The 25,006-nt window shown below is 47.1% G+C and overlaps 1 protein-coding gene across 1 annotated transcript in view; it reads left to right on the top strand.

Moving 5' to 3' along the window:
- Nucleotides 1-25,006, top strand: part of ITPR3 (inositol 1,4,5-trisphosphate receptor type 3) — a 580,258-nt gene that overhangs the window by 431,803 nt on the left and 123,449 nt on the right. The window contains exons 40-43 of the mRNA XM_073575604.1: nucleotides 15,855-16,026; nucleotides 16,246-16,418; nucleotides 17,335-17,535; nucleotides 19,947-20,057. Of these exons, the coding sequence (XP_073431705.1) occupies nucleotides 15,855-16,026; nucleotides 16,246-16,418; nucleotides 17,335-17,535; nucleotides 19,947-20,057 (657 nt within the window). The remainder of the gene's footprint in view (nucleotides 1-15,854; nucleotides 16,027-16,245; nucleotides 16,419-17,334; nucleotides 17,536-19,946; nucleotides 20,058-25,006) is intronic.

The raw sequence follows: 25,006 nt of genomic DNA, 5'->3' as shown, positions 1-25,006 counted from the left end.
AGGCACAGTGTGGATTACACGTGATTGCACAAAGGTGAGAAAGGGTACCGTATCCCCGGATAACATGTATGGATAGCATAGTGTACACATTAAAAATATATGTCTATACATCAGGAGGCAGGCTCAGACGGTGTGAGGCCCAGTATGGATTACACGTGATTGCACAAAGGTGAGAAAGGGTACCATATCCCCGGATAACATGTATGGATAGCATAGTGTACACATTCAAAATATATGTCTATAGATCAGGAGGCAGGCTCAGACGGTGTGAGGCCCAGTATGGATTACACGTGATTGCACAAAGGTGAGAAAGGGTACCGTATCCCCGGATAACATGTATGGATAGCATAGTGTACACATTCAAAATATATGTCTATAGATCAGGAGGCAGGCTCAAATGGTGTCAGGCACAGTATAGATTTGACGGCCCAGACTACACAGCGGAGGAGCAGGGAGAGGTAAAGATTGCAAATGCTGGGGCCCTGCCCAAGCAAGGGGGGCCCACTCGTGGCCGTGGGTACTGGCACTGGGCCCCTCATAGTACGGCGGTGTGTCTGACGGTGGGTGTGCACCACCACCGTCAGAGACACTTGATTGCACTTTGAGAGACCCTGTGCCAGTGCCCGCGCCCAAGAGTTGGCCTACCCACCTGTCCAGGGCAACGGCACTCGCACGGTTTCGTGCGCTAGGTGGTGACCCCGGCCATGGGGGGGAGGCAGCACAATTAGGGAGTTTTAGAAAGTGGCATATGTTGATGTTGGACATTCAGCTGATGCAAAAGGCGAAATTGTTCAAGTCCCAGGAAGAGGAGGACCAAAGCAAGACATTTTTCTGTTACCCTATGTGTCATCAGGGGAAGGTGGGACAAAATCCTTGGAAACCCATGCATGGTTCATTTTAAAGAAGGTTAGATCATCCACATTTTGGGTTGACAGACGGGTCCTTTTTTCTGTCAGGATTGATCCAGCTGCACTGAAGACTCTTTCCGATAGCACACTTGCAGCTGGGCAAGCGAGCTGTAAGGCATATTGTGCCAATTTAGGCCAGGTGTCCAGTTTAGCGGCCCAATAGTCAAAGGGGAATGACCTGTGTGGGAGAACATCGATATGGGAGGAAAAGTAGTTTGTAACCATAGTTGACAACTGCTGTCTCCTGTCACTTTCCATCGAAGCAGTATTACCAGTTGTGTGAGCGGTACTTGAAAAATCAGTCCACAACATTGTCATGAAACTCCTGTCTCCAACGCCACTTCTGCTGTGTGCACCACGAACACCTCTGCCAAGCTGCCCCCGGCCCGTACGGCTCGTGTGAGCATCACTGCTGCTGTGTGCTGGGAATGCCTCAACCAACCGGTTTACCAGAGTTGCTTGTTTATTAGCCAATATTAGGTCAAGGTTATCGTGTGGCATGATGTTTTGTAATTTGCCTTTATAGCGTGGATCCAGGATGCTGGACAACCAGTAGTCGTTATCGTTCATCATTTTGGCAATGCGGGGGTCCCTTTTTAGGATCTGCAAGGCATAATCTGACATGTGGGCCAATGTTCCCAGTGTCAATGATGCAGTGTGAGTGCTGGTTGGAGGAGCACTTTCTGGCAAATCCACATCCCTGCAGTCATGCACAAACCCTGTACCAGACCTTGCCACGCCAACATTTTCACTTGCCCCACGAGATGCATCCTCCTCCCCTAAGTAATCATCCCCAGCATCATCCTCCTCCTCCACCTTGTCGAGGATAGGTCCCTGAGCAGACAATGGCTGAATGTCATCAAGGATTCCCTCCTCCTCTTCCTCCTCGTCAACATTGGCTGCAGACGCCTGCTCCTTAAGGTACGTCAAAGTTTGCATGAGCAGACGCATAAGTGGGATGCTCATGCTTAGGATGGCGTTGTCTGCGCTTACCAGCCGTGTGCATTCCTCCAAACACTGAAGGACTTTACAGAGGTCTTTCAGCTTCGACCACTGCACACCTGTCAACTCCATGTCTGCTCTCAAAGTGCCTGGCCGTATATCCTCCCACAAATGCATTATGGCCTGCCTCTGTTCGCACAGCCGCTCAACCATGTGCAGGGTGGAGTTCCACCTTGTTGCAATGTCGATAATGAGGCGGTGGTTGGGAAGGTGGAGCAATCGCTGCAGCTTCTGCATACGAATGGAGTGTACAGGCGACCGGCGGATGTGCGCGCACAGTCTTCGCACCTTCTGGAGCAAGGCTGTTAACTCCGGATAATTGTTGAGGAAGCACTGCACCACCTGGTTCAAGGTGTGAGCCAAGCAAGGTATGTGGCTGAGTTTTGAAAGGGCTATGGCTGCCACAAAATTACGGCCGTTATCACTAACAACCTTGCCTGCCTCAAGATGTATACTGCCCAGCCATGACTCAGTTTGTCGCTGAAAGTACTCGGCCAGCACCTCCGCGGTGTGTCTGTCGCCCAAACACATCATCTGCAACACAGCCTGCTGACGCTTTCTACTAGCTGCTCGATAGGGGGACACCTCGTGTGCAACAGTGGCAGCTGCAGATGGAGTGCTCGTACGACTGCGTTCTGTGGACGAGCTTTCGCTTCTGGAGGAGGAGGAGGAGGAGGGTCGAATGCCTACAGCCAACTGTTTCCTATACCGTGGGCTAGGCAGCACTGTCCCACCACCGCTGTCCCCTGTGGACCCTGCATCCACCACATTAACCCAGTGCGCAGTGATGGACACGTAACGGCCCTGGCCATGCCGACTGGACCATGCATCTGTTGTGAGGTGCACCTTTCCACTCACTGACTGCTTGAGTGCATGGACAATGTCTACATGATGGTGGAGGGCTGGGATGGCTTTGCGAGAGAAGAAGTGGCGACTGGGTAGGTCATAGCGTGGTACTGCATAGGCCATGAGTTCGCGGAAAGCTGTGCTTTCCACCAACCGATAGGGCATCATCTCTAACGAGATTAGTTTGGCAATGTGGGCGTTCAAACCCAGTGTACGCGGATGAGAGACTGAGTACTTTCTTGACCTACTCATAGTCTCTAGGAGGGTGAGCTGGACTTGAGAGCTGCATATGGTGGAACTAGAGGTGGACAGGGCGGACTGAGAGAGGGTTGATGATGTTGATGGAGTTGGTGTTCTTTATGATGGCCTAGATTCAGTCTTTCGTTTATATAACAGTGGGATTCCCTGACGGCTTTGGCCTTGCAACGACACCTCAACATTTGCTGCTGTGCTAACCGCTGGGCTTACAGTGGGGGAAACAATGTAGCGTTGCTGACGACCTTCTTTGTGATCAGTTGCACATGTGGTACTTGAGGTTTGGTGTTGTGTCCACGCTTGCAAGTGCATGCTGGTTAAATGTCTAAGCATGCAATTTTTCAGATTTTTCCCTTGGCTAAAGGTCTTTGCGCACTTCTTACAGATAACCTTGGCCTGATCATGAGGATTTTGTTCAAAAAAGTGCCACACTGCACTCTTCCTACTTTGGAAGACATTTTGCGGCCTAGCACGCTGTGCTATTTTGACCGTCTGGACAAGCTGTCCAGCAACTCTTTTGATTTTTGGAACCTGTCTTTGGAGTGCTCCGGGCCTGCCAGATAACAACTGTTGCGATGTCGATGTCTGCTGTTGATGCTCCTCCTCCTCATCTAAGCTATTGGAAGCAGCACCCTCTTCCCCCAATGGATGCCAATCTGGGTCAACAACTGGGTCATCCATCACCTCTTCTTCAATGTCATGTGCACCTTCCTCTGTGTCACCGTGTATGGTGGTATAGTATGCGGGAAGGGGCACCTGAGTCTCATCAGGGTCAGAATCTGGCTCATTACACTGCGAGGACAATGTAGTGCTCTGACTGAATGTACCAGCAGAATCATCTATCAGTGGCTGTGCATCAGTGCACGCCATGTCAGATTCATCTTGGCCTGGGTAATTCACCATTTCACTTGATAACCCAGGCATGGTATGTGAAAACAGCTCCATGGAGTAATCAGTTGTATGGCCTGCGTCATCCTTCAATCTTGGTTGGGGTGAAGGACACAAGGAAAGGTGTGGTTCATGAACATGACCCTCCAATGACGACTCAGTGCTTATATTTTTTACAACTTCAGAAGAGGAGGCGATAGAGCTGGAGGCTGAGTCAGCAATGTAAGCCAAAACTTTTTCCTGATGCTCTGGCTTTAAAAGCAGTTTGCCAACTCCTAGAAAACTAAGCCTTCAAGGCCTTGTGGAGCCAGACAATGACGCAGGCTCAACACCTCCTGCATTCGGTCCTATTTTGCTTTTGCCACTACCATCAGATCCACCACCAACACCATCATTACCAGCTGGCAACCCTCACCCAATTCCACGGCCTCTTCCACCAGCCTTCCTCATTTTTGGTAAAAATGTGCACAAAATCCCACAAACTATATAGTAATGTAAAACAAGGTACAAGGTGTATATAGGACAGGGGAGACGTCGAATTTCTGAACACACTTGTGGACACTGTTGGGTGAGGACCAGTTAATATCACACCGCTATGTCACAGGCTCAATGTCACAGGTGTGAAAAATGTCACTATAGGGCAGGGGAGATGTAGAATTTCTGAACACACTTGTGGACACTGTTGTGTGAGGCCCAGTTAATATCACACCGCTATGTCACAGGCTCAATGTCGCAGGTGTGAAAAATGTCACTATAGGACAGGGGAGATTTAGAATTTCAGAACACACTTGTGGACACTGTTGTGTGAGGCCCAGTTAATATCACACTGCTATGTCACAGGCTCAATGTCGTAGGTGTGAAAAATGTCACTATAGGACAGGGGAGATGTAGAATTTCTGAACACACTTGTGGACACTGTTGGATTGTGTGAGGCCCAGTTAATATCACACCACTATGTCACAGGCTCAATGTCGCAGGTGTGAAAAATGTCACTATAGGACAGGGGAGATGTAGAATTTCTGAACACACTTGTGGACACTGTTGTGTGAGGCCCAGTTAATATCACACTGCTATGTCACAGGCTCAATGTCGCAGGTGTGAAAAATGTCACTATAGGACAGGGGAGATGTAGAATTTCTGAACACACTTGTGGACACTGTTGGATTGTGTGAGGCCCAGTGAATATCACACCGCTATGTCACAGGCAGAAATTGGCTAGTGTATGACAAACTACAAGGTGTTTATAGAATTGGGCAGAATAGGAATCTCCCTAGAGTGTAGGTCTGTAAGAACGGAACATGTCCTCGACTTATCCTTACAGAGTGACACACAGATAGCTTCACTGTGGCCGTGATAACAGCCGTTACACGGTACTGAGAGAAGAGCGTGCATGTACACCGCTGTCCGGTGTCCGTAAAATTGTCAAGCTCCGTGTTTTTTAAGTATACGGACTGACACACGCTGTCTCTCTATAGTTTTGAATGTGATCAAACAGAAAATATACTTAACTGTTTGAAAAGCAGACAAAACTAGAAGGTGTAGGTCTGTAAGAATGGAACATGTCCTCGACTTATTCTTACAGAGTGACACACAGATGGCTTCGCTGTGGCCGTGATAACAGCCATTACACGGTACTGAGAGAGGAGCGTGCACGTCCACCGCTGTCCGGTGTCCGTAAAATTGTCAAGCTCCGTGTTTTTTAAGTATACGGACTGACACACGCTGTCTCTCTATAGTTTTGAATGTGATCAAACAGCAAATATACTTAACTGTTTGAAAAGCAGACAAAACTAGAAGGTGTAGGTCTGTAAGAACGGAACATGTCCTCGACTTATTCTTACAGAGTGACACACAGATAGCTTCGCTGTGGCCGTGATAACAGCCGTTACTCGTTACTGAGAGAGGAGCGTGCACCGCTGTATGGTGTGAAAAAATGCACGCTCAGTACCTCACCAGGACAAAAAAAAAAATTTGGATTGCTTTTAAAAAAGCAGTTTGCAGAGCAGTGGGAAAACAGCAATGCAGCTATCAGGAAGCCTTATAAGGCAGCCTAACAACCAACACAGCTGATCCAGCAAAATATAGCCTCCACTTGCACTGCACACACAGTGACTGGTGTGTTGTACAGGCAAAATCGCTAGCAGCAGAAGCAGTTTTTGGTGTCTTCTTCCCTGCCTAACGCTCTCCCTACAGAATCAGCAGCAGCAGCTCTCCCTATTCTGAGATCAGCATGAGTAACATGGCGGTCGGCGTGCACACCCTTTTATACCCCCTGTGACGCCCCCCAAAGCAAGCCAATCACTTGCATGCCCTTCTCAAAGATGGTGGTGACCCCTGCCTATGTCATCACGTTGCCCACAGTGTCCGTGGATCCTGATTGGCTGAAAAAGGGCGGAAAACAAACTTTTGAAATGCGACTTTGGCGCTAAAGTCGCCGAGCTCGTGGCCGACCTCACCCTAGGGTGGGGTTTCGTTTCATGAAACCCGACTTTACCAAAAGTCGTCGACTTTTGAAATTTTTCGACGCGTTTCGCTCAACTTTAGTCACAGGCACTGCACTTGGCTTCCTCGTGCCTGCGCTTTGCAGGCACTGAGGAAGCCAGCTCCCTGCAGGCCCCCGAAGGTCCCTGTCGCCATCTTGGATTCGGGGACCTGCAGGGATGGAGCCCCCCGCAGCAGTGCTGCACATTGCTCTGCTGTGGGGAGCTCAGGAAAGCACGGAGGGAGCCCCCTCCCTGCCAATGCTTCCCTTTAACCCCCGGTACACCGCGATCGTGTTTGATCGCAGTGTGCAAGGGGTTAACGTGTCGGGGGCGGTCCGTGACCGCCCCTGACACTTTGTGCCGGGTGTCAGCTGTGATGATCCGCTGACACCCGGCCGCAATCAGCGGCGCTCACCACGTGAGCGCCGCTGATCGCGCTAGGCATACTATCCCGTCCATGGGCATAGGGGCCCGGGTCCCATGGATGGGATAGTACGTCTGATGTCTGAAAGGAGTTAAACTTCTGAATAATATGTGCAACTGTAGTCACAGGAACATCAAGCTGCTTGGAGATGGTCTTATAAATTTTACCTTTAATATGTCTGTCTGTAATTTATTTCTAATCTTCTGAGACAACTCTTTCCTTCGCTTCCTCTCGTCCATGTTGAGTGTGATACACACCATGTCACCAAAAAGCACAGTGAGTATCTGTAGCCCTCTATACAGGATCACGTCACCGTCGCCGTCAGATACAAGGACTGTTGTTCCTGCTTCGGCCAATGGGAGGCACCGTGGTTTGCCCATGGGTGGTGGGGTCAGAGAATGGGCTCCTGTGCAGGAATCTGGTGGGCACAGGCTCTGCTCCTCTGTCATGAAGGAGTTGGTGCATCACCACTTGGCCTGGTCCTGGGGCGGTCCAAATGACGTCATCAGACTGTGAGCCTGTGAGGGGATAGCCTGATCCTTCAAATACTTTGGGGCCTGTCTTGCAGGCCGCCAGATATAGTCTTGGTTTTCCCAGTGTGCTAGTGTGTTATTTGCTATTGCTATCCCTGACCTCAGCCTCGATTTTGACTCTGCTACTGCCTGCCGATTTTGTACCTCTGTTGCCCTCCTGGTTTAATACTCTGACCTTGGCCTGGATTCTGACTCTGCTACTGTCTGCTGATTTTGTACCTCTGCTGCCCTCCCGGTTAATGACTCTGACCTTGGCCTGGATTCCGACTCTGCTACTGCTTGCCGATTTTGTACCTCTGTCACCCGCCTGGTTTAGACTACGCTTTCGGTCCTGTTAATTTATCCCTCTCTGGCGACCATCCTGCCTGGTCCGCTGATCTTATACAGACAGCTACCTCCTGGGCTCCGCTGTAATTCCAGATCCCTGTATAGGGGTAAAGGGTCTCGGGGTTGCTCGGGGTGTTGTCTCAATTGCAGTCCAGACTCGCACCAGATGGATGTCACACATGTCCCTTTTGTCACATTATTTTCAGGGGTACCATCATTTCTGTCCAGGCCTATTTCATGAGTTTTATTTTTTTCAAAATTCTGTGGAGGCTTGGTTAAAAAGCAATGTCTGACTTTCATTTGTTCATTTTCATAGATTTTTGATTTAGTATTACTTTTGTCAGATTCAAGTTATTTCTGTCACCATTGTGGGTTTTTCTGTCATTAAATGAGGGATACCAACAATTTTCACCACGTGTGTAAAAGAGAGAACTGGGCAAGCAGACCAGCCCTGACCCCGAAAGTAATGTCTGTTTTGGAAGCGGGACAGGTCTTTGCTGTTTCTGGTTGCCACATTCTCTTCTAATAATGTGCACTAACAGTGCTCTCCGTTGCCAGCTTATCACCTCTAATTAGAGCCGCCATGGGAGTGCACTGTCACTGTGCATTTGCAGTAATATACCACAGGGAGCTCGGACTGAGGATACGTTACAATTGACAATCAATGAATGCTCAGTAGAGTTGGGACCATCGCAGCACCTGGAAATGATGTAGCCAAAGACACATTGTTTCAGGGTGAGGACAGTGGCTGCAGCAGTGACTGCATCCTCTGACCCCCCCCCTGATGATATCTTGTATCCGTGCATGCACTGGGAATTCTCAAACAAAATGTCATATTAATAAACCAGGGGAAGAGTCTTGAGGAGATCATTTGCATATTCCCAGTGCCTTCTGGGATAAGTGAAGAGTCTCCGCGAGCTCAACGATCACTGGGTTTTGGCGGTTGCAGCTGAAAAGAGGAAATCGGAAAACCAGGGGAAGAGTCTTGAGGAGATCATTTGCATATTCCCAGTGCCTTCTGGGATAAGTGAAGAGTCTCCGCGAGCTCAACGATCACTGGGTTTTGGCGGTTGCAGCTGAAAAGAGGAAATCGGAAAACCAGGGGAAGAGTCTTGAGGAGATCATTTGCATATTCCCAGTGCCTTCTGGGATAAGTGAAGAGTCTCCGCGAGCTCAACGATCACTGGGTTTTGGCGGTTGCAGCTGAAAAGAGGAAATCGGAAAACCAGGGGAAGAGTCTTGAGGAGATCATTTGCATATTCCCAGTGCCTTCTGGGATAAGTGAAGAGTCTCCGCGAGCTCAACGATCACTGGGTTTTGGCGGTTGCAGCTGAAAAGAGGAAATCGGAAAACCAGGGGAAGAGTCTTGAGGAGATCATTTGCATATTCCCAGTGCCTTCTGGGATAAGTGAAGAGTCTCCGCGAGCTCAACGATCACTGGGTTTTGGCGGTTGCAGCTGAAAAGAGGAAATCGGAAAACCAGGGGAAGAGTCTTGAGGAGATCATTTGCATATTCCCAGTGCCTTCTGGGATAAGTGAAGAGTCTCCGCGAGCTCAACGATCACTGGGTTTTGGCGGTTGCAGCTGAAAAGAGGAAATCGGAAAACCAGGGGAAGAGTCTTGAGGAGATCATTTGCATATTCCCAGTGCCTTCTGGGATAAGTGAAGAGTCTCCGCGAGCTCAACGATCACTGGGTTTTGGCGGTTGCAGCTGAAAAGAGGAAATCGGAAAACCAGGGGAAGAGTCTTGAGGAGATCATTTGCATATTCCCAGTGCCTTCTGGGATAAGTGAAGAGTCTCCGCGAGCTCAACGATCACTGGGTTTTGGCGGTTGCAGCTGAAAAGAGGAAATCGGAAAACCAGGGGAAGAGTCTTGAGGAGATCATTTGCATATTCCCAGTGCCTTCTGGGATAAGTGAAGAGTCTCCGCGAGCTCAACGATCACTGGGTTTTGGCGGTTGCAGCTGAAAAGAGGAAATCGGAAAACCAGGGGAAGAGTCTTGAGGAGATCATTTGCATATTCCCAGTGCCTTCTGGGATAAGTGAAGAGTCTCCGCGAGCTCAACGATCACTGGGTTTTGGCGGTTGCAGCTGAAAAGAGGAAATCGGAAAACCAGGGGAAGAGTCTTGAGGAGATCATTTGCATATTCCCAGTGCCTTCTGGGATAAGTGAAGAGTCTCCGCGAGCTCAACGATCACTGGGTTTTGGCGGTTGCAGCTGAAAAGAGGAAATCGGAAAACCAGGGGAAGAGTCTTGAGGAGATCATTTGCATATTCCCAGTGCCTTCTGGGATAAGTGAAGAGTCTCCGCGAGCTCAACGATCACTGGGTTTTGGCGGTTGCAGCTGAAAAGAGGAAATCGGAAAAACCGCGCGCCTATCGGCGCGCGAAATTTGGCTCATCTTTAATCGTTTTTAAGAAATCTCAAGATGGAAGAGGCCAGGAGCCATTTGGTGAGCTGCATTTCTTGCTACATGTTCACAGATTTACCAGTGGAAAAGCCAAACTTCACATGCCACAAATGCAAGCTTGTGTCCCTGTTGGAGGAAAAGTTGCAAAATCTCGAAGAGAGGTTAGCTACGTTGAAGATCATTAAGGAAGGTGAAGAGTTCTTGGACAGAGCAGAATTATCTCTTCATGTTACAGAAAGAGAAGAAATTCGAAGTGCACCTGAAGAAACAGAGGAATGGAGACATGTGACCCAGAGAAGCAGGAGGATCAGGAGGCAGTCAGCACCCATACTGCTCAGAAACCAGTACCAGGCTCTCACGCAGGAAAACGAAGAAATACATCAGGATAAGACTTTGCCAACAAACAGCAACCTTGTACGCCCTCAGAGTCCTCCTGGATGGAGAAAGAAAAATGTTGTGAAGAAGAAACGGAGAGTGGTGGTCATGGGGGATTCCCTGCTGAGAGGAACAGAGGCCGCTATCTGCAGACCGGATATAACTACAAGAGAAATGTGCTGTCTTCCAGGTGCAAAAATTAAAGATGTGTCTGACAGGATATCAGGACTCTTCAGACCTACAGATGACTACCCATTCCTGCTACTACATGTGGGGACAAATGACACCGCAAGAAACGACCTGGAAACCATCTGCAGAGACTTTGAAGACTTAGGCAAGAAAGTGAAAGAACTGGGAGCGCAGGTGGTCTTCTCTTCCATCCTCCCAGTGGATGGCCATGGAACAAGGAGGTGGAATAAGATTCTGCAGGTGAACAACTGGCTACGTCGATGGTGCCGTCAGCAACGATTTGGATTTCTGGATCACGGAGTGAACTACTTATACGATGGACTACTTGCTAGAGATGGGGTGCACCTTACGAAGACTGGAAAGCATGTATTTGGAAGTCGCCTTGCTACACTTGTAAGGAGAGCTTTAAACTAGAACAACATGGGAAGGGAAGCAAAAGACCAGAAAAAGCCATACACCTGACAAATGCTATTGAGAACTCTGCTATTAGAAGTGGAAAGGAAGAACAAAGACGAAAGAATCTAATTAATAAAAATATTGGAGAAAGAGAAACCAATCACAAACTAAAATGTTTCTATACTAATGCACAAAGCATGGGCAACAAACAAGGAGAATTGGAACTACTAACACAGGAAAAGAAATATGATGTAATTGGAATCACTGAAACTTGGTGGGACAATACACATGATTGGAATACAAGACTAGAAGGATACAACTTATTTGCAAGAAACAGACTTGATAAACGAGGAGGGGGTGTCGCATTGTATGTTCGAAACGCGTATATCTGCACAGAGATTGAAGCTTCAGAGTCTGGGAGTTCTGTGGAAACTGTTTGGGTAAGAATACAAGGACAGAACAATGGAAAGGACACCATTGTAGGCATTTACTACAGGCCGCCTGTGCAAGCCGAAGATATAGATGAACTCTTTATGCATCAGATGGCCAAGTTCTCCAAAAAATATGACATAGTTGTCATGGGAGATTTCAACTATCCAGACATTTGTTGGGAATCTCTCTCAGGCAAAACTAACAGGTCAAGGAAATTCTTATCCTCTCTTGCTGACAACTTTATCTTCCAAAAGGTGGAGAAAACAAGGGGAACTGCTACCTTGGATCTAATCCTTATAAACAGGGAGGAAATGGTTGAGGAGGTAAAAGTGGCTGGGACCCTAGGAGGTAGCGACCATGCTATTTTAGAATTTTGGATAACTAGAGGTGGAAGACCTGTGAAGACTCAGACGTCAAGGTTAGATTTCAGAAAGGCAGATTTTAAGGGATTCAGAAAGAGAATTGGAGGGATCCAATGGCTGGATATCCTTAAAGACAAAAATGTCCAGGAAGGATGGGAAATCTTGAAAAATGAAATTCTCAAAGCACAGTTGTTAACAATTCCGAAAAGAGGGAAGAATAGGAAGCATTTAAGGAAACCAGGATGGATGAACACAGAACTTAAGCACATGCTAAAAAGGAAGAAAAAAATGTTTATAAAATGGAAAGAGGGAGGCATATCTAAAGAAGAATATAATGCTGTCTGCAGAACCTGCAGGGCACAAATCAGATTAGCTAAAGCTGAAAATGAACTGAGGCTTGCAAGAGATGTCAAAAGCAATAATAAAGGATTTTGGGGATATGTCAAAAGTAAAAGAAAAGTCAAAGATGCTATAGGATTTTTACAGGATGAAAATGATGAAATGGTAAGACAGGATGTTGAGAAGGCTGAACTTTTAAATTCCTATTTTGCATCTGTTTTCTCTCAGAAAGGAAATGCAACATCAACTGTTATTCACTGTCCTATTAAGGGAATAGAAGAATCCAGGATATCTATAAACAGAAAGATAGTGAGGAAACACTTAGCTAACCTAAATGAATTCAAGTCTCCAGGTCCAGATGAATTACACCCCAGAGTACTGAAGGAGATAGCAGAAGAAATTTTTGAACCCCTCTCCATAATCTTTGAAAATTCTTGGAGAACAGGAGAAGTGCCAGAAGACTGGAGAAGAGCAAATGTTGTTCCTATCTTCAAAAAGGGGAAGAAGGTGGACCCAGGCAACTATAGGCCGGTGAGTCTGACTTCTATACCAGGAAAGATCTTTGAACAAATTATTAAACAACATGTATGTCAATACCTGGATAAGAATGAAGTGATTAAACAGAGTCAGCATGGGTTTCTAACTAATAAGTCATGTCAGACTAACTTAATTTCCTTCTATGACGGTATCACTGATTGGGTGGATCAAGGAAATGCTGTAGATATAGTATATCTTGACTTCAGCAAAGCATTTGACAAAGTCTCTCATACAATCCTTATTGAAAAAATGACTAAGTATGGAATGGACAAGGCAACTGTTAGGTGGATTCATAACTGGCTTAGTGATCGGACCCAAAGAGTGGTCGTAAATGGCTGCACATCCAGTTGGAAGAATGTCTCAAGTGGGGTACCACAGGGCTCTGTCCTGGGCCCTGTATTGTTCAACATCTTTATCAACGATTTAGATGAAGGAATTGAGGGTAAACTGATTAAATTTGCTGATGACACAAAGCTAGGAGGGATAGCTAATACTAGAGAAGAGAGAGAGAGGATTCAAAAAGATTTAAATAAACTGGAGAAGTGGGCAGCAACTAACAGAATGGTTTTTAACAGGGAGAAATGCAAAGTACTACATCTGGGCAATAAAAATGAAAAAAGCATATATAGAATGGGAGGAATAGGGCTAAGTGACAGCACATGTGAAAAAGACTTGGGTATACTAATAGATCACAGACTGAATATGAGTCAACAGTGTGATGCAGCAGCAAAAAAGGCAAATGCAATTCTAGGATGTATTAACAGAAGCATACAGTCTAGATCACGTGAAGTCATTATTTCCCTCTACTCCTCTTTGGTCAGACCTCATCTGGAATATTGTGTCCAGTTTTGGGCACCACATTTTAAAAAAGACATCAACAAACTGGAGCAAGTTCAGAAAAGAGCGACCAGAATGGTGACCGGTATGCAAACCCTGTCTTATGAGGAAAGGTTGCAGGATTTGGGAATGTTTAGTTTGCAAAAGAGAAGACTGAGAGGAGACTTAATAGCTGTCTACAAATATCTAAAGGGCTGTCACATTGTAGAAGGATCAACTTTATTCTCATTTGCACAAGGAAAGACTAGAAGCAATGGGATGAAACTGAATGGGAAGAGACACAGATTAGATATTAGAAAAAACTTTTTGACAGTTAGAGTGATCAATGAGTGGAACAGGCTGCCACGAGAAGTGGTGAGTTCTCCTTCAATGGAAGTCTTCAAACAGAGGCTGGACAGACATCTGACTGGGATGATTTAGCGAATCCTGCTTTGAGCAGGGGGTTGGACCAGATGGCCCAGGAGGTCCCTTCCAACTCTACGATTCTATGATTCTATGATTCTATGAAATGTATAGTGGGTGAAAAAAGCAATTAGAGAGAGGACTTTTTAATTAAAGTGTATTAGAAAAATTATTAGATTAATACAATAACTGGATATTTAGGATTAAAATCATTATTAGTTTCAGACCACCCCTTACATATTGCAGAATGCTTTGTCAGCAGGGGCGTAAATACCATGGTCGCAGCAGTGGGCCCGGGGGTAGTCAGGGGCCCTGCAGGTCAGACCATGATATCTCCCAACTGTCCCGATTCTCGTGAGACAGTCCCGTTTTTGACCCCCACCCCAACCCGAGTCCCGCCTGGGAGTCTATTCTTCCTGCACTGCACTGAGAAGCCATGCACCCCATCCTCGCCCTCCCAGGTAGACTCACCGCAGCCCCCCACAGCCTGCAATGGCGTCCTAGGCTCTTCTTTTCTGTGCGCACAGGACTTGTGATGAGGTCACAGGAAGGGAGAAGTCAAGGGTCAAATGATCAGGATCCTCCGTGTCTGCCGGACTCTGCTGTGCTAGTTGTCATGGTGCTGGATGAGGTAAAATTTCTGTGTGGGGTCAGGAGGGGTTCACAGGGTGGATGTAGCAGAGCGCTGTGTACAATTTTGGACGGAGCGGAGCCGTGTGTGTACGAGGTGCACGGACTGGAGCCATGTGTGTACGAGGTGAGTGGAGATGTGTGTGTACGAGATGAATGGAGCAGCGCCATGTGTGTACGAGGTGAGCGGAGCCCCGTGTGTATGGGGCAAAGCCGTGTGTGTGTGCGGAGCCGCAGAGCTGCATGTGTACGAGGTATACGGAGCAAAGCCATGTGTGTATGAGGTGTACGGAGCAGAGCTCCGTGTGTACAAGGTGTACAGAGCAGAGCTTCTTGTGTACAAGGTGTACGGAGAGGAGCCGCGTGTGTATGGAGTGGAGCCTCGTGTGTACGAGGTGTACGGAGCAGAGCCGCGTGTGTACGAGGTGTACGGAGCAGAGCTGCGTATGTACAAGGTGTACGTAGAGGAGCCGCGTGTGTACGGAGCGGAGCCTCGTGTGTACAAGGTGTACGGAGCAGAACCGCGTGTGTATGAGGTGTACGGAGCAGAAGCCATGTGTGTACGAGGTGTACGGAGCAGAGCCGTGTGTGTACAAGGTTTACGGAGAGGAGCCGCATGTGTACGGAGTGGAGCCTCATGTGTACGAGGTGTACGGAGCAGAGCCGCGTGTGTACGAGGTGTATGGAGCAGAGCCGTGTGTGTACGAGGTGTACGGAGCGGAGCCGCGCATGTACGAGGTGTACGGAGCAGAGCCGCGTGTGTACGGAGCGGAGCCGCGCATGTACGAGGTGTACGGAGCAGAGCCGTGTGTGTACATGGTGTACTTAGAGGAGCCGCTCGTGTATGAGGTGTATGGAGAGGAGCCGTACCTGTACAGAGCGGAGATGTGCGTGTATTTTGGCATGGGAGGGCCGCATTTGAAAGTTCGCACCGGGGCCCATAACTTTGTAGTTACGTCACTGTTTGTCTGCTTTTTTGACTAAACTCACTAACTGTCTTACATGAATCACTATATGGACTAAACAAGTTGAAACTAGATGCAACCAATGAAAAACAATCTGAACCCAATCTTTCAAGTGTTTTAACTTGAGACATTTGGAAAGAGACATACATGAAATGTTTCCTTTATTTCCAAGTGATTTCACTGTGCATTGTTCCATAAGTATTGCGTTACAATACATTAAGTCAGTGCTGAATTGAGAAACAACAAAACTATATGCAAAAGCACAATGTTTATCTTTAAACCGAAATGTTATTTCACATTGTTTGTTTCCAGAATTCATTTTACAATCTAATGAGGGGTGACAATAAGTCAGAAAAGTTTTTCAAGGTCTTGTTTGAAAGAATTAAAAGTGCTCAGCAGGAAATCAAATCTACCATGTCTGTAAACATGAATGATCTAGGGTCAAGTGAAGCCCATGAGACGGATGAAAATCTCACTACTAAAGGTAACTTTCATCAGAACATGCATTTTAGTTGAAAGACACAGTATATGTAAAAAATGAATCTGAAAGTTGATTTTCTTTGCATACGCTGATGATTTATGGAAATAATGTATTTTGATATATTAACACTTTTGAGATAACATGTTGTAAGGATCAGGACAGACAGGATAGGTAACTGATAAAATTCACAATGCAAACCTTTTCATACATTCTCCTTGTAAGGTATTGTGGTGCCTGCTTCTTCAAGGACCATAACAGGAGGACCCCACCACCGCAAAGGACATGAAGGGGGAGAGCTTGGTGAAGGTAATGAAGTCGGTCCTATTGTCCTAATTATGGAGCCCATATTGAGATTTCTTCAACTGTTGTGTGAAAACCACAACCCAGACCTGCAGGTAAACATGAGTTCCTAACATCATTGCTCAAGTTGATCACTCATTAATATTAGGTGAAATGTACTGTATATCCAGTGTAAATGTAGAAAATAGTATTTGACTATTTAGAAATCACTGTAACCTAAAGGAGTTATACCATAAATGCAAGAGCTCCTATTAACAACAGCAACCGAGTACAACATTCTCCTAGGCAATAAGCAAACTTGCTGGACTCCAGACACATTTTTGGGAGTGGTGGGCAACTTATTATCTATCTTGTATATTATTGAGGACTTTCAATTATCCTACAACCCATTTAATAATTCAAAAATCATATAGATGATAATATTCCTGTAACATGAGCATTAACATCACATATAATTGACCATTACACACACATGTGGCATAACCTTACAATTTCTTCTATCAGTAAGTGAGAGAAATAGCATTACAGTAAAATTGTTATATGGCTGCATATCTATTTGCTGGCTTTTCTGCAGTACATTACCTAAAGTCTTTGCCTAGTCTTGTCTCATAATTGGTTATCCCTGCTGGGAATGTTTTTTTTTTCTTTATAGTAGCATAGTGCTTCAAGGACAGAAAAACGGAGCATTCTACAAATGCCACAATTGGATTTGTATGGGCTCTCACTATGACTCTATAAAATAAGAGGAATAGTAAAGGCCCAATACATTTCCTTTTGTGCCCTATAATGGATCATTTTAGTAATTTGGCTGTTTGCTTGAGACCTAGTTTGAAATTCTATGATGATCAAAAACTAAACTTTATAAAAATTTGTCCAAAGAAGCATAGCAGTCTATAGGTCATAGTATATGCTTCAGTAGTGATAACATGTCATACTTGTAAGGATAGTAAGCACATTTTCCAGTAATTGCTAAAGTAAATGTTTACTTTAAATTACCGATTTTTCCATCAGAATTTCTTGCGGAATCAGAATAATAAGACCAATTACAACTTAGTGTGTGAGACTTTACAATTCCTGGATATCATGTGTGGGAGTACCACAGGTGGTCTTGGCCTTTTGGGTCTATACATTAATGAAAAAAATGTGCCTCTTATAATCCAGACCTTGGAGACCCTCACAGAATATTGCCAAGGACCTTGCCATGAGAACCAGGTATGTCACATGTTTTGGCATTAACTAGTAATACATATTACCTAACGAAAAACTTCCGATATGTTAAAATGATATGTAAGCTGTAAGTTGTTGGCAGAACGCACCAAATAAGAAATTATAATAAGGTGCGTGCGCAACCCTGGGTCCACCGTGCGGTGATGGAGAAACCGCGGCTAGCTCAATGGCGGAGCAAAAAAGTTAAAGCACACTGAGTTGAATGTTACTCTGTGTACACAGTGCGCAAAATACCAAGCTCCGCTACACCACAAAGCAGTAATAAGATGCAGCGCAAAAAGGACTATACCCTGTTAGACTGCACAGGCGAATAGAAAAATACTAATTGGGGTCCCTATAACTTAATCCCCCAGGGAAGACTAAGCTGGTGGATGAAACTGCTCTGACACACAGTGTGCTATAGCACGCACGCCTGAGGACGCCCGCTGCAGATGCTACATTCAAGCGGGAGTTCCCACCCTACACTGCCTGTCTAGAAAACCATTCGCAGTGCTTTTAGCGGCACACTTGCACACAGGGTGGTAAAGTAGCCACAAACACACATGATACAAGTGTAGTAATGGCCCAGATTGGGGGGTGGCCCACTGCTTACCGCGCACAGACGACACAGAGATGAGACGGAGGCAGATTTTCGGGTACAACAGGTCCGAGTTTATTGGCCGTCCTCCTGACGACCGTAGCCATACACCGCAGCACCTTCACAGCTCTCCGTATCCAGGCCTGGGTACCTGCACCTCTCTTCTGTCGTGGTGACGTTCCTCGCGGCTCTTTCGCTGGGGCTGCCCTAGGCCTATCTACCGCCAGTGCTTCACCAGTCCGAGGTCGTCAGTTTGGTACCCCCGGGGCCTCGTCTGTTCTGCATGTCGGGGCCACCCCCCTGACTTCTTTTCCCCTCAGTCCCCTGGTCAAGCTCTCCTCTACTGTTCATTCTCCTTCACTGTCTCTTCTCCTCCTGAGCTCCTCCCAGGACTGGAACCCTCTGGAACCCTCTCCTGTCGTATTTATCTCCCTCCTCGGGAATTTCCCTCCTGGGTTCCTATCTCCCCGCCCCCCATGACTAAGCTGCTGTAAAGTCCTGTTCTCACGCTCCCCCTGCCATCTTGTGGTCAAACTTAGGTACTGCACTCCTATTCCATTTTCCCCAGCTGTTTCCCTTCTACTATTACAAGCATCCAACTTCAGTGCACCAACCATCCCTTCTCTCCCTACCGACAAGTCCGTCCGTCAGGTCACCTTCCCTACACTAGCGTACAGGCGTGCATCATTGAGAGCCTTTTATACCTTGCTCAAGTCCAGACAGACAGGACCTTGCCTGTGGACCAATCTGAAGCTGTCACATCGCCAGAGCACCTGACGTCCGAGCACCAATGGGAAGGCACCATATCATGGACATGCTCAGTGGGGTGAAATCTGGACTCAAGCACAGCCCTGCACGTGTAAACTAGTAGTCACCATAGGCTTAGCTGGAGGGCCAGCAGTAACTACACATGCAGCACAAACCTGAATGGCCGAGCCTGAATGGGAGACCACAGCACCAGACGATGCTTGAGATCCATCCCGTGCAGCTGGAGAATCCCGGCGCCTGTTTTTATTATAGGGTATCTAGACCTCCACCAATTGTAGTAACCCAAAAGTGATCAACTTAAGCTCCCCTCTCACATTAGAAAGCTGTCAAATGAACAATGGTTCGGCTTGCAGCTATCTCGCCAGTCTGTCCCATACACGAGCACTCACCTCTGGCGGCTTATCTCTTACAAAACAAAAGGTTCTGCATGCATGATCTGTCAGGGGAGAGTTGAGGGCTCCCATACAGAATAGGTTGACTTCCGAAACCAAGGATATTGATGGATTCAGCCCAGAGTCTAAAGGGTCTGGGGGTGTTGAGCTGTAAGTAGCTTTATTTGTCTGATCCTTAAAGAGCAGCGCAGAGGAGTATACACTCTTATAGAAACTGGGTTGCTTGTACACCATGCCTCTCCGAGGTTCAGCCAAGAAAAGCACATCAGAAGGAAACCATGCTTCTGCCCTTTCATTCTAGTGAGTAGTTGGGGTCTCAACGCTGTGAACCCCACTTATCAAAACTTGTTATCAACCTGCCTGTCTGAGAATGCACATCTCCCTTTCATTCATTCTACATGGGACTGCAGGAAATAGATGAGTGCTGTAATTGGCTACCTCTGGCAGTCCAAAAGACAATTAGTGTAATAGAAGTGTGCATACTTCACTCAGATGGGTCTCTGCAGAGACCTTTTCTCTGGATTGGTGGTAGTCCCAGCAGTCTCACACCCAGCGATGAATAAGTCATTTCCTACCCTGTGGATAGCAGTTAGCTTTCACAAATGGTAGAAATCCCATAACAAATGTGTTAAGCGTGATATTTCTTCTTTGTTTTACAGACTTGCATAGTGACACATGACTCCAATGGCATTGATATCATAACTGCTTTAATTTTAAATGACATCAGTCCTTTGTGTAAATATAGGATGGACTTGGTTTTACAGCTAAAGGTATGGTATACTGAGCTATATGGTATGCACAGCTATATGGTATACAGAGCTATATGGCATACACAGCTACATGGTATACACAGCTAAATGATACACAGAGCTATATGGTACACAGAGCTATATGGTATACACAGCTATATGGTATACACAAATATATGGCATTCACAGCTACATGGCATTCGCAGCTATATGGCATACAGAGCTATATGGCATACAGAGCTATATGGTATACAGAGCTATATGCAGCGGCGTATCTAGGGGGGGCAGCCGGGGCATTTGCCCCGGGCGCAGCCAGCAGGGGGGCGCAGTCGGGCCGCCTAATGCAGCGGTCCGCAGTGTCCTCCCTGGCGGCTGCGTTCTGCCGCCCCCCTGGCCTGGGAGTCGGCGGTTCTCTGTGTCAGCTGTCAAGCTTACAGCCGGCGCAGAGAAGGAGTGTGTGCCGGCTCCCAGGGAGCAATTGTACTGGCGTCTATACAGACGCCAGTGAAATTGCGGCTCTGACCGCCGGGTCAGAGCGACGTTAGCAGCGTGATCAGGTCATGTGATCACGCTGCTGACGTCACTCCCCGGCGCCCAGAGAGAACCCTGGTGGCAAGTGTGCTCCACTGTGGAGCTGAAGAACCACCGAAGATGGGAGATGGGGGGATTTGTAGAGGGGATGGGGGTTAATGTGTGGGGGGATTTGTAGAGGGCATGGGGGTTAATGTGTGGGGATGGGGGTTAATGTGTGGGGGCATTAATGAGTGGGGATGGGGGTTAATATGTGGGGGGCATTAATGAGTGGGGATAAGGGTTAATGTGTGGGGGCGTTAATGAGTGGGGATAAGAGTTAATGTGTGTGGGGGGTTAATGAATGGGGATGGGGTTAATGTGTGGGGGCGTTAATGAGTGGGGATGGGGGTTAATATGTGGGGGGGTTAACGAATGGGGATGGGGGTTAATGTGTGGGGGCGTTAATGAGTGGGGATGGGGGTTGAGTGGGGATAAGGGTTAATGTGTGCGGGGGTTAATGAATTGGGATGGGGTTAATGTGTGGAGGCGTTAATGAGTGGGGATGGGGGTTAATTTGTGGGGGGGTTAATGAATGGGGATGGGGTTAATGTCTGGGGGCGTTAATGAGTGGGGATAAGGGTTAATGTGTGTGGGGGTTAATGAATGGGGATGGGGTTTAATGTGTGGGGGGTTAATATGTGGGGGTTAATGAGTGGTGACGGGGGTTAATGAGTGGGGATGGGGTTAATGTGTGGGGGTATTTGGAGTGGGGATGGGGGTTATTTAACGTGCGGGGGGATTTGGAGTGGTGATGGGGGTTAATAAGTGGGGATTGGGTTAATGTGTGGGGGATTTGGAGTGGGGATGGGGGATTTAATGTGTGTGGGGGAATTTGGAGTAGGGATGGGGGGGTTATTTAATGTGTGAGGGATTTGGAGTGTGGATGGGGGGTTATTTAATGTGCGTGTGGGGGATTTGGAGTGGGGATGGGGGTTATTTAATGTGTGTGTGGGGGGATTTGGAGTGGGGATGGGGGTTATTTAATGTGTGAGGGATTTGGAGTGGGGTGGGGGGTTATTTAATGTGCATGTGGGGGATTTGGAGTGTGGATGGGGGGTTATTTAATGTGTGGGGGGGATTTAATGTGTGTGTGAGGGATTTGGAGTGTGGATGGGGGGTTATTTAATGTGTGGGGATTTGGAGTGTGGATGGGGGATTTAATGTGTGTGGGGGGATTTGGAGTGGGGATGGGGGATTTAATGTGTGTGGGGGGATTTGGAGTGGGGATGGGGGATACTTAATGTGTGTGGGGGATTGGGGATGGGGGGATTTTGAGTGGGGATGGGGGGATTTAATGTGTGGGGAGATTTGAGGACACAAAATGAAGAGTATGTATTAGGAAAGAGTATGGGGGATTGGTGCAGACACAGTATGATGGGTGCAGACAGTATGGGGAGCAAACGAGTTAATGTAAGTGGACACAGTATGGGGAGTGAGGGTGATGGGATGTGTGCAGACAGTATGGGGAGTCGGGGGTATGTGTGAGCAGACAGTATAGAGAGTGAAGGGGTAAATATATGAGGAGATAGTATGATGAACAAGAGGGATGTTAGAGGAGACAGTATGAGGAAGGAGGGGAATAGTGTGAGGCGACAGTATATTGCAGATATTTGTATTTAGGGGCATTAAAATGACACTTATATCTTTAAGGGGATCATGTGGAGATTTGCTGCAGAAGACCGGAGAAGATGGAAGTCTGCAGAGACGGCTGGTGATGAGAAAACTCATCACGGGGTCTGGACAAGAAGAAGAAAAGAAGGAGAACAACTCCAGAGATGACGACATCTATAAGGTACCTGGATGTAAATGTTATTTGTGACACTGACTAATTCCCAAGTTTTTATTTATGTTAGGAATATTAAAGGGGTTGTCAAAGGTTTGTGATGAGTCTGCAGTCATTCCTTGTGATTGCAGACTTCTGAATTCTCACAGTGCTCACTGAACGCTGTTAGGATTCTCTTGTGCCGGTAGTTTACATACATGCAGTCACATGCTGACTAGACATGCGTGGCCTCACTCAATGGAAATTAACAGAGCGAGGCCGGACACGTCTATTCGGAGTATGGCCAGAAGTATACAAATCACATACTTGTGCTGACTAGAGTTGAGCAACTTTTGTTTTTTTAGGGTCGCGTTTCATTTCGTGAAACCCGACTTTTCCAAAAGTCGGGTCGAGCAAGATCGTCCGATTATAGGGAAAAGTCGGGGTCGTCCCGAAACACGAAACCCAATGTAAGTCAATGGGGAATAAAAGTCGGCAGTGAGAGGAGGACAGGAAACACACCTACAGTGCCCATTTGAATGCCAAAAGCATCAATTCTTCTTACTTAAGCTTGTCAACCTTAATTAACTTCATAATACAAGTTACTCACTGAAAAATGGGGGTTATTTGGCTAAAGTTGTGGGGGGGGAGGGCTGGCTGCAGGTTTTCATGTGCCCTGGGCGAAAGAGCGCCCCTTTAACACATTCCACAACTCATCAATGATCATGCTCCAATACGGCAGAGAAATAGCGGTATAGAACAATGAAAAATACTTCACTTTTTACATCTCATGACGAGGCCCATCTATTTCTCCATACAGAATCATTGGTCCCATATAATGTTTGAAACAGTATATGATGAGCTCCACATAATGCTACAGTATATGTTGGTCCCCATGGATGAAGCTCCACTGTCTTATGGGCCCAAATAATGCTCCAAACATAATGGGCCCCATTTCTAATGCTCTAGTGTATAATGGGCCCTGTAAATGCTGCTCCAGTGTCTGATGTCCACCTTTGGAATGTTCCAGTGTATGGTGGGCCCCATCTATCATTCTCCAGAGTATAGTGCTCCCCAATAATTGCTGTCCCAACATTGAAAACAATCAAATAAGTCTCCTCGCTAGGGAATCCCTGGACTAGTCTGGACTCCTCGTCGTCCCCATCTTCCATCTCACTGCACAGTATTTCAACCTTGCAAGTGCTGTGATCCTGAGCAAGCAGGGGGGGCCCACTCGTTGGCGACGGCACTGGCACAGGGCCCCTGATAGTACGGTGGTGTGTCTGATGGCGGGTGGGCTGAACCTGCACTTTCATCTGCAGCTTCCTCTTTGTCACCGTGTAAGATGGAACTGTATATGGGAAGGGTAACCTGAGTTTCATCAGGGCCAGATTCAGGCCGTGTAGCGTGAGAGGGGAATGTAGTGGTCTGGGTCAATGTTACAGCAGATTCATCGAGCAGTCGCTGGGCATCAGTGCACTTGTGTCGCCGCCAGGAGTACGGTCGCCACAGTGGCATTACCTTTCTCCTAGGGAGTGTGATGTCATGCTTGGGAGCAACGAAGGATCTCTCTAGCAGGTTAACTGATTGGGCGGCGTTATTCCCACGAGTCATGACCCTCCAAACAGCGTTCATGAAGGCAAAGTGTTTGTTTTACGTGGGCAGTATGGTTGCAAAGCTGAACCTTAAAGGAATGTCCAGAAGGGCACCACCAGGAGTGGAGCCTACGGTTAAATTCGACTCCACCTGGGAAACCTCAACCATGCCAGCTACAGAACAGATGCACACATTGCAAGCTTAATTCCGTTAACGAACGAGACTCCGTCATGCCCCGCGGTCCGAGTCCGGCTTACTAGAGGGACACGTGAGGCTCTGGAACATGAGATTGGCCAATAACTGGTGTGTCATGCGCTTACATGTCCGTGGCTGCATGTGCGCTACACTGAAAAGGCCAGCGTTTGTTGCTTACAGGTGCAGATAACCCGCTGAACAACGTTAGTGATGGGGATCACTGAGTGATTACAATTATTACCCGCGAACAATGATTTCCCAGTAAGTGCAGGTCAACTGCAGTTCTGGAATTAGGCCTAACCGTCATTCCTGAAAAAATGAAAAACTTACGTGTGCAAACCACAGGTGCTGTAGCTTGCCAGACGTTCTCACGCCCAGTATGGATTACACGTGATTGCACAAAGGTTGGAAAGGGTACCGTATCCCCAGATAACATGTATGGATAGCGTACACATTCAAAATATATGTCTCAGGAGGCAGGCTCAGACGGTGTCAGGCCCAGTATGGATTGCACGTGATTGCACAAAGGTTAGAAAGGGTACCGTATCCCCGGATAACATGTATGGATAGCGTACACATTCAAAATATATGTCTCAGGAGGCAGGCTCAGACGGTGTTAGGCCCAGTATGGATTGCACAAAGGTTAGAAAGGGTACCGTATCCCCGGATAACATGTATGGATAGCGTACACATTCAAAATATATGTCTCAGGAGGCAGGCTCAGACGGTGTTAGGCCCAGTATGGATTGCACGTGATTGCACAAAGGTTAGAAAGGGTACCGTATCCCCGGATAACATGTATGGATAGCGTACACATTCAAAATATATGTCTCAGGAGGCAGGC

This window comes from Dendrobates tinctorius, unplaced genomic scaffold (assembly GCF_039654945.1).
Source record: "Dendrobates tinctorius isolate UK_male_01 unplaced genomic scaffold, ASM3965494v1 ptg000045l, whole genome shotgun sequence".
Taxonomy (NCBI): domain Eukaryota; kingdom Metazoa; phylum Chordata; class Amphibia; order Anura; family Dendrobatidae; genus Dendrobates; species Dendrobates tinctorius.
This window is presented reverse-complemented; position numbering and strand designations above follow the sequence as displayed.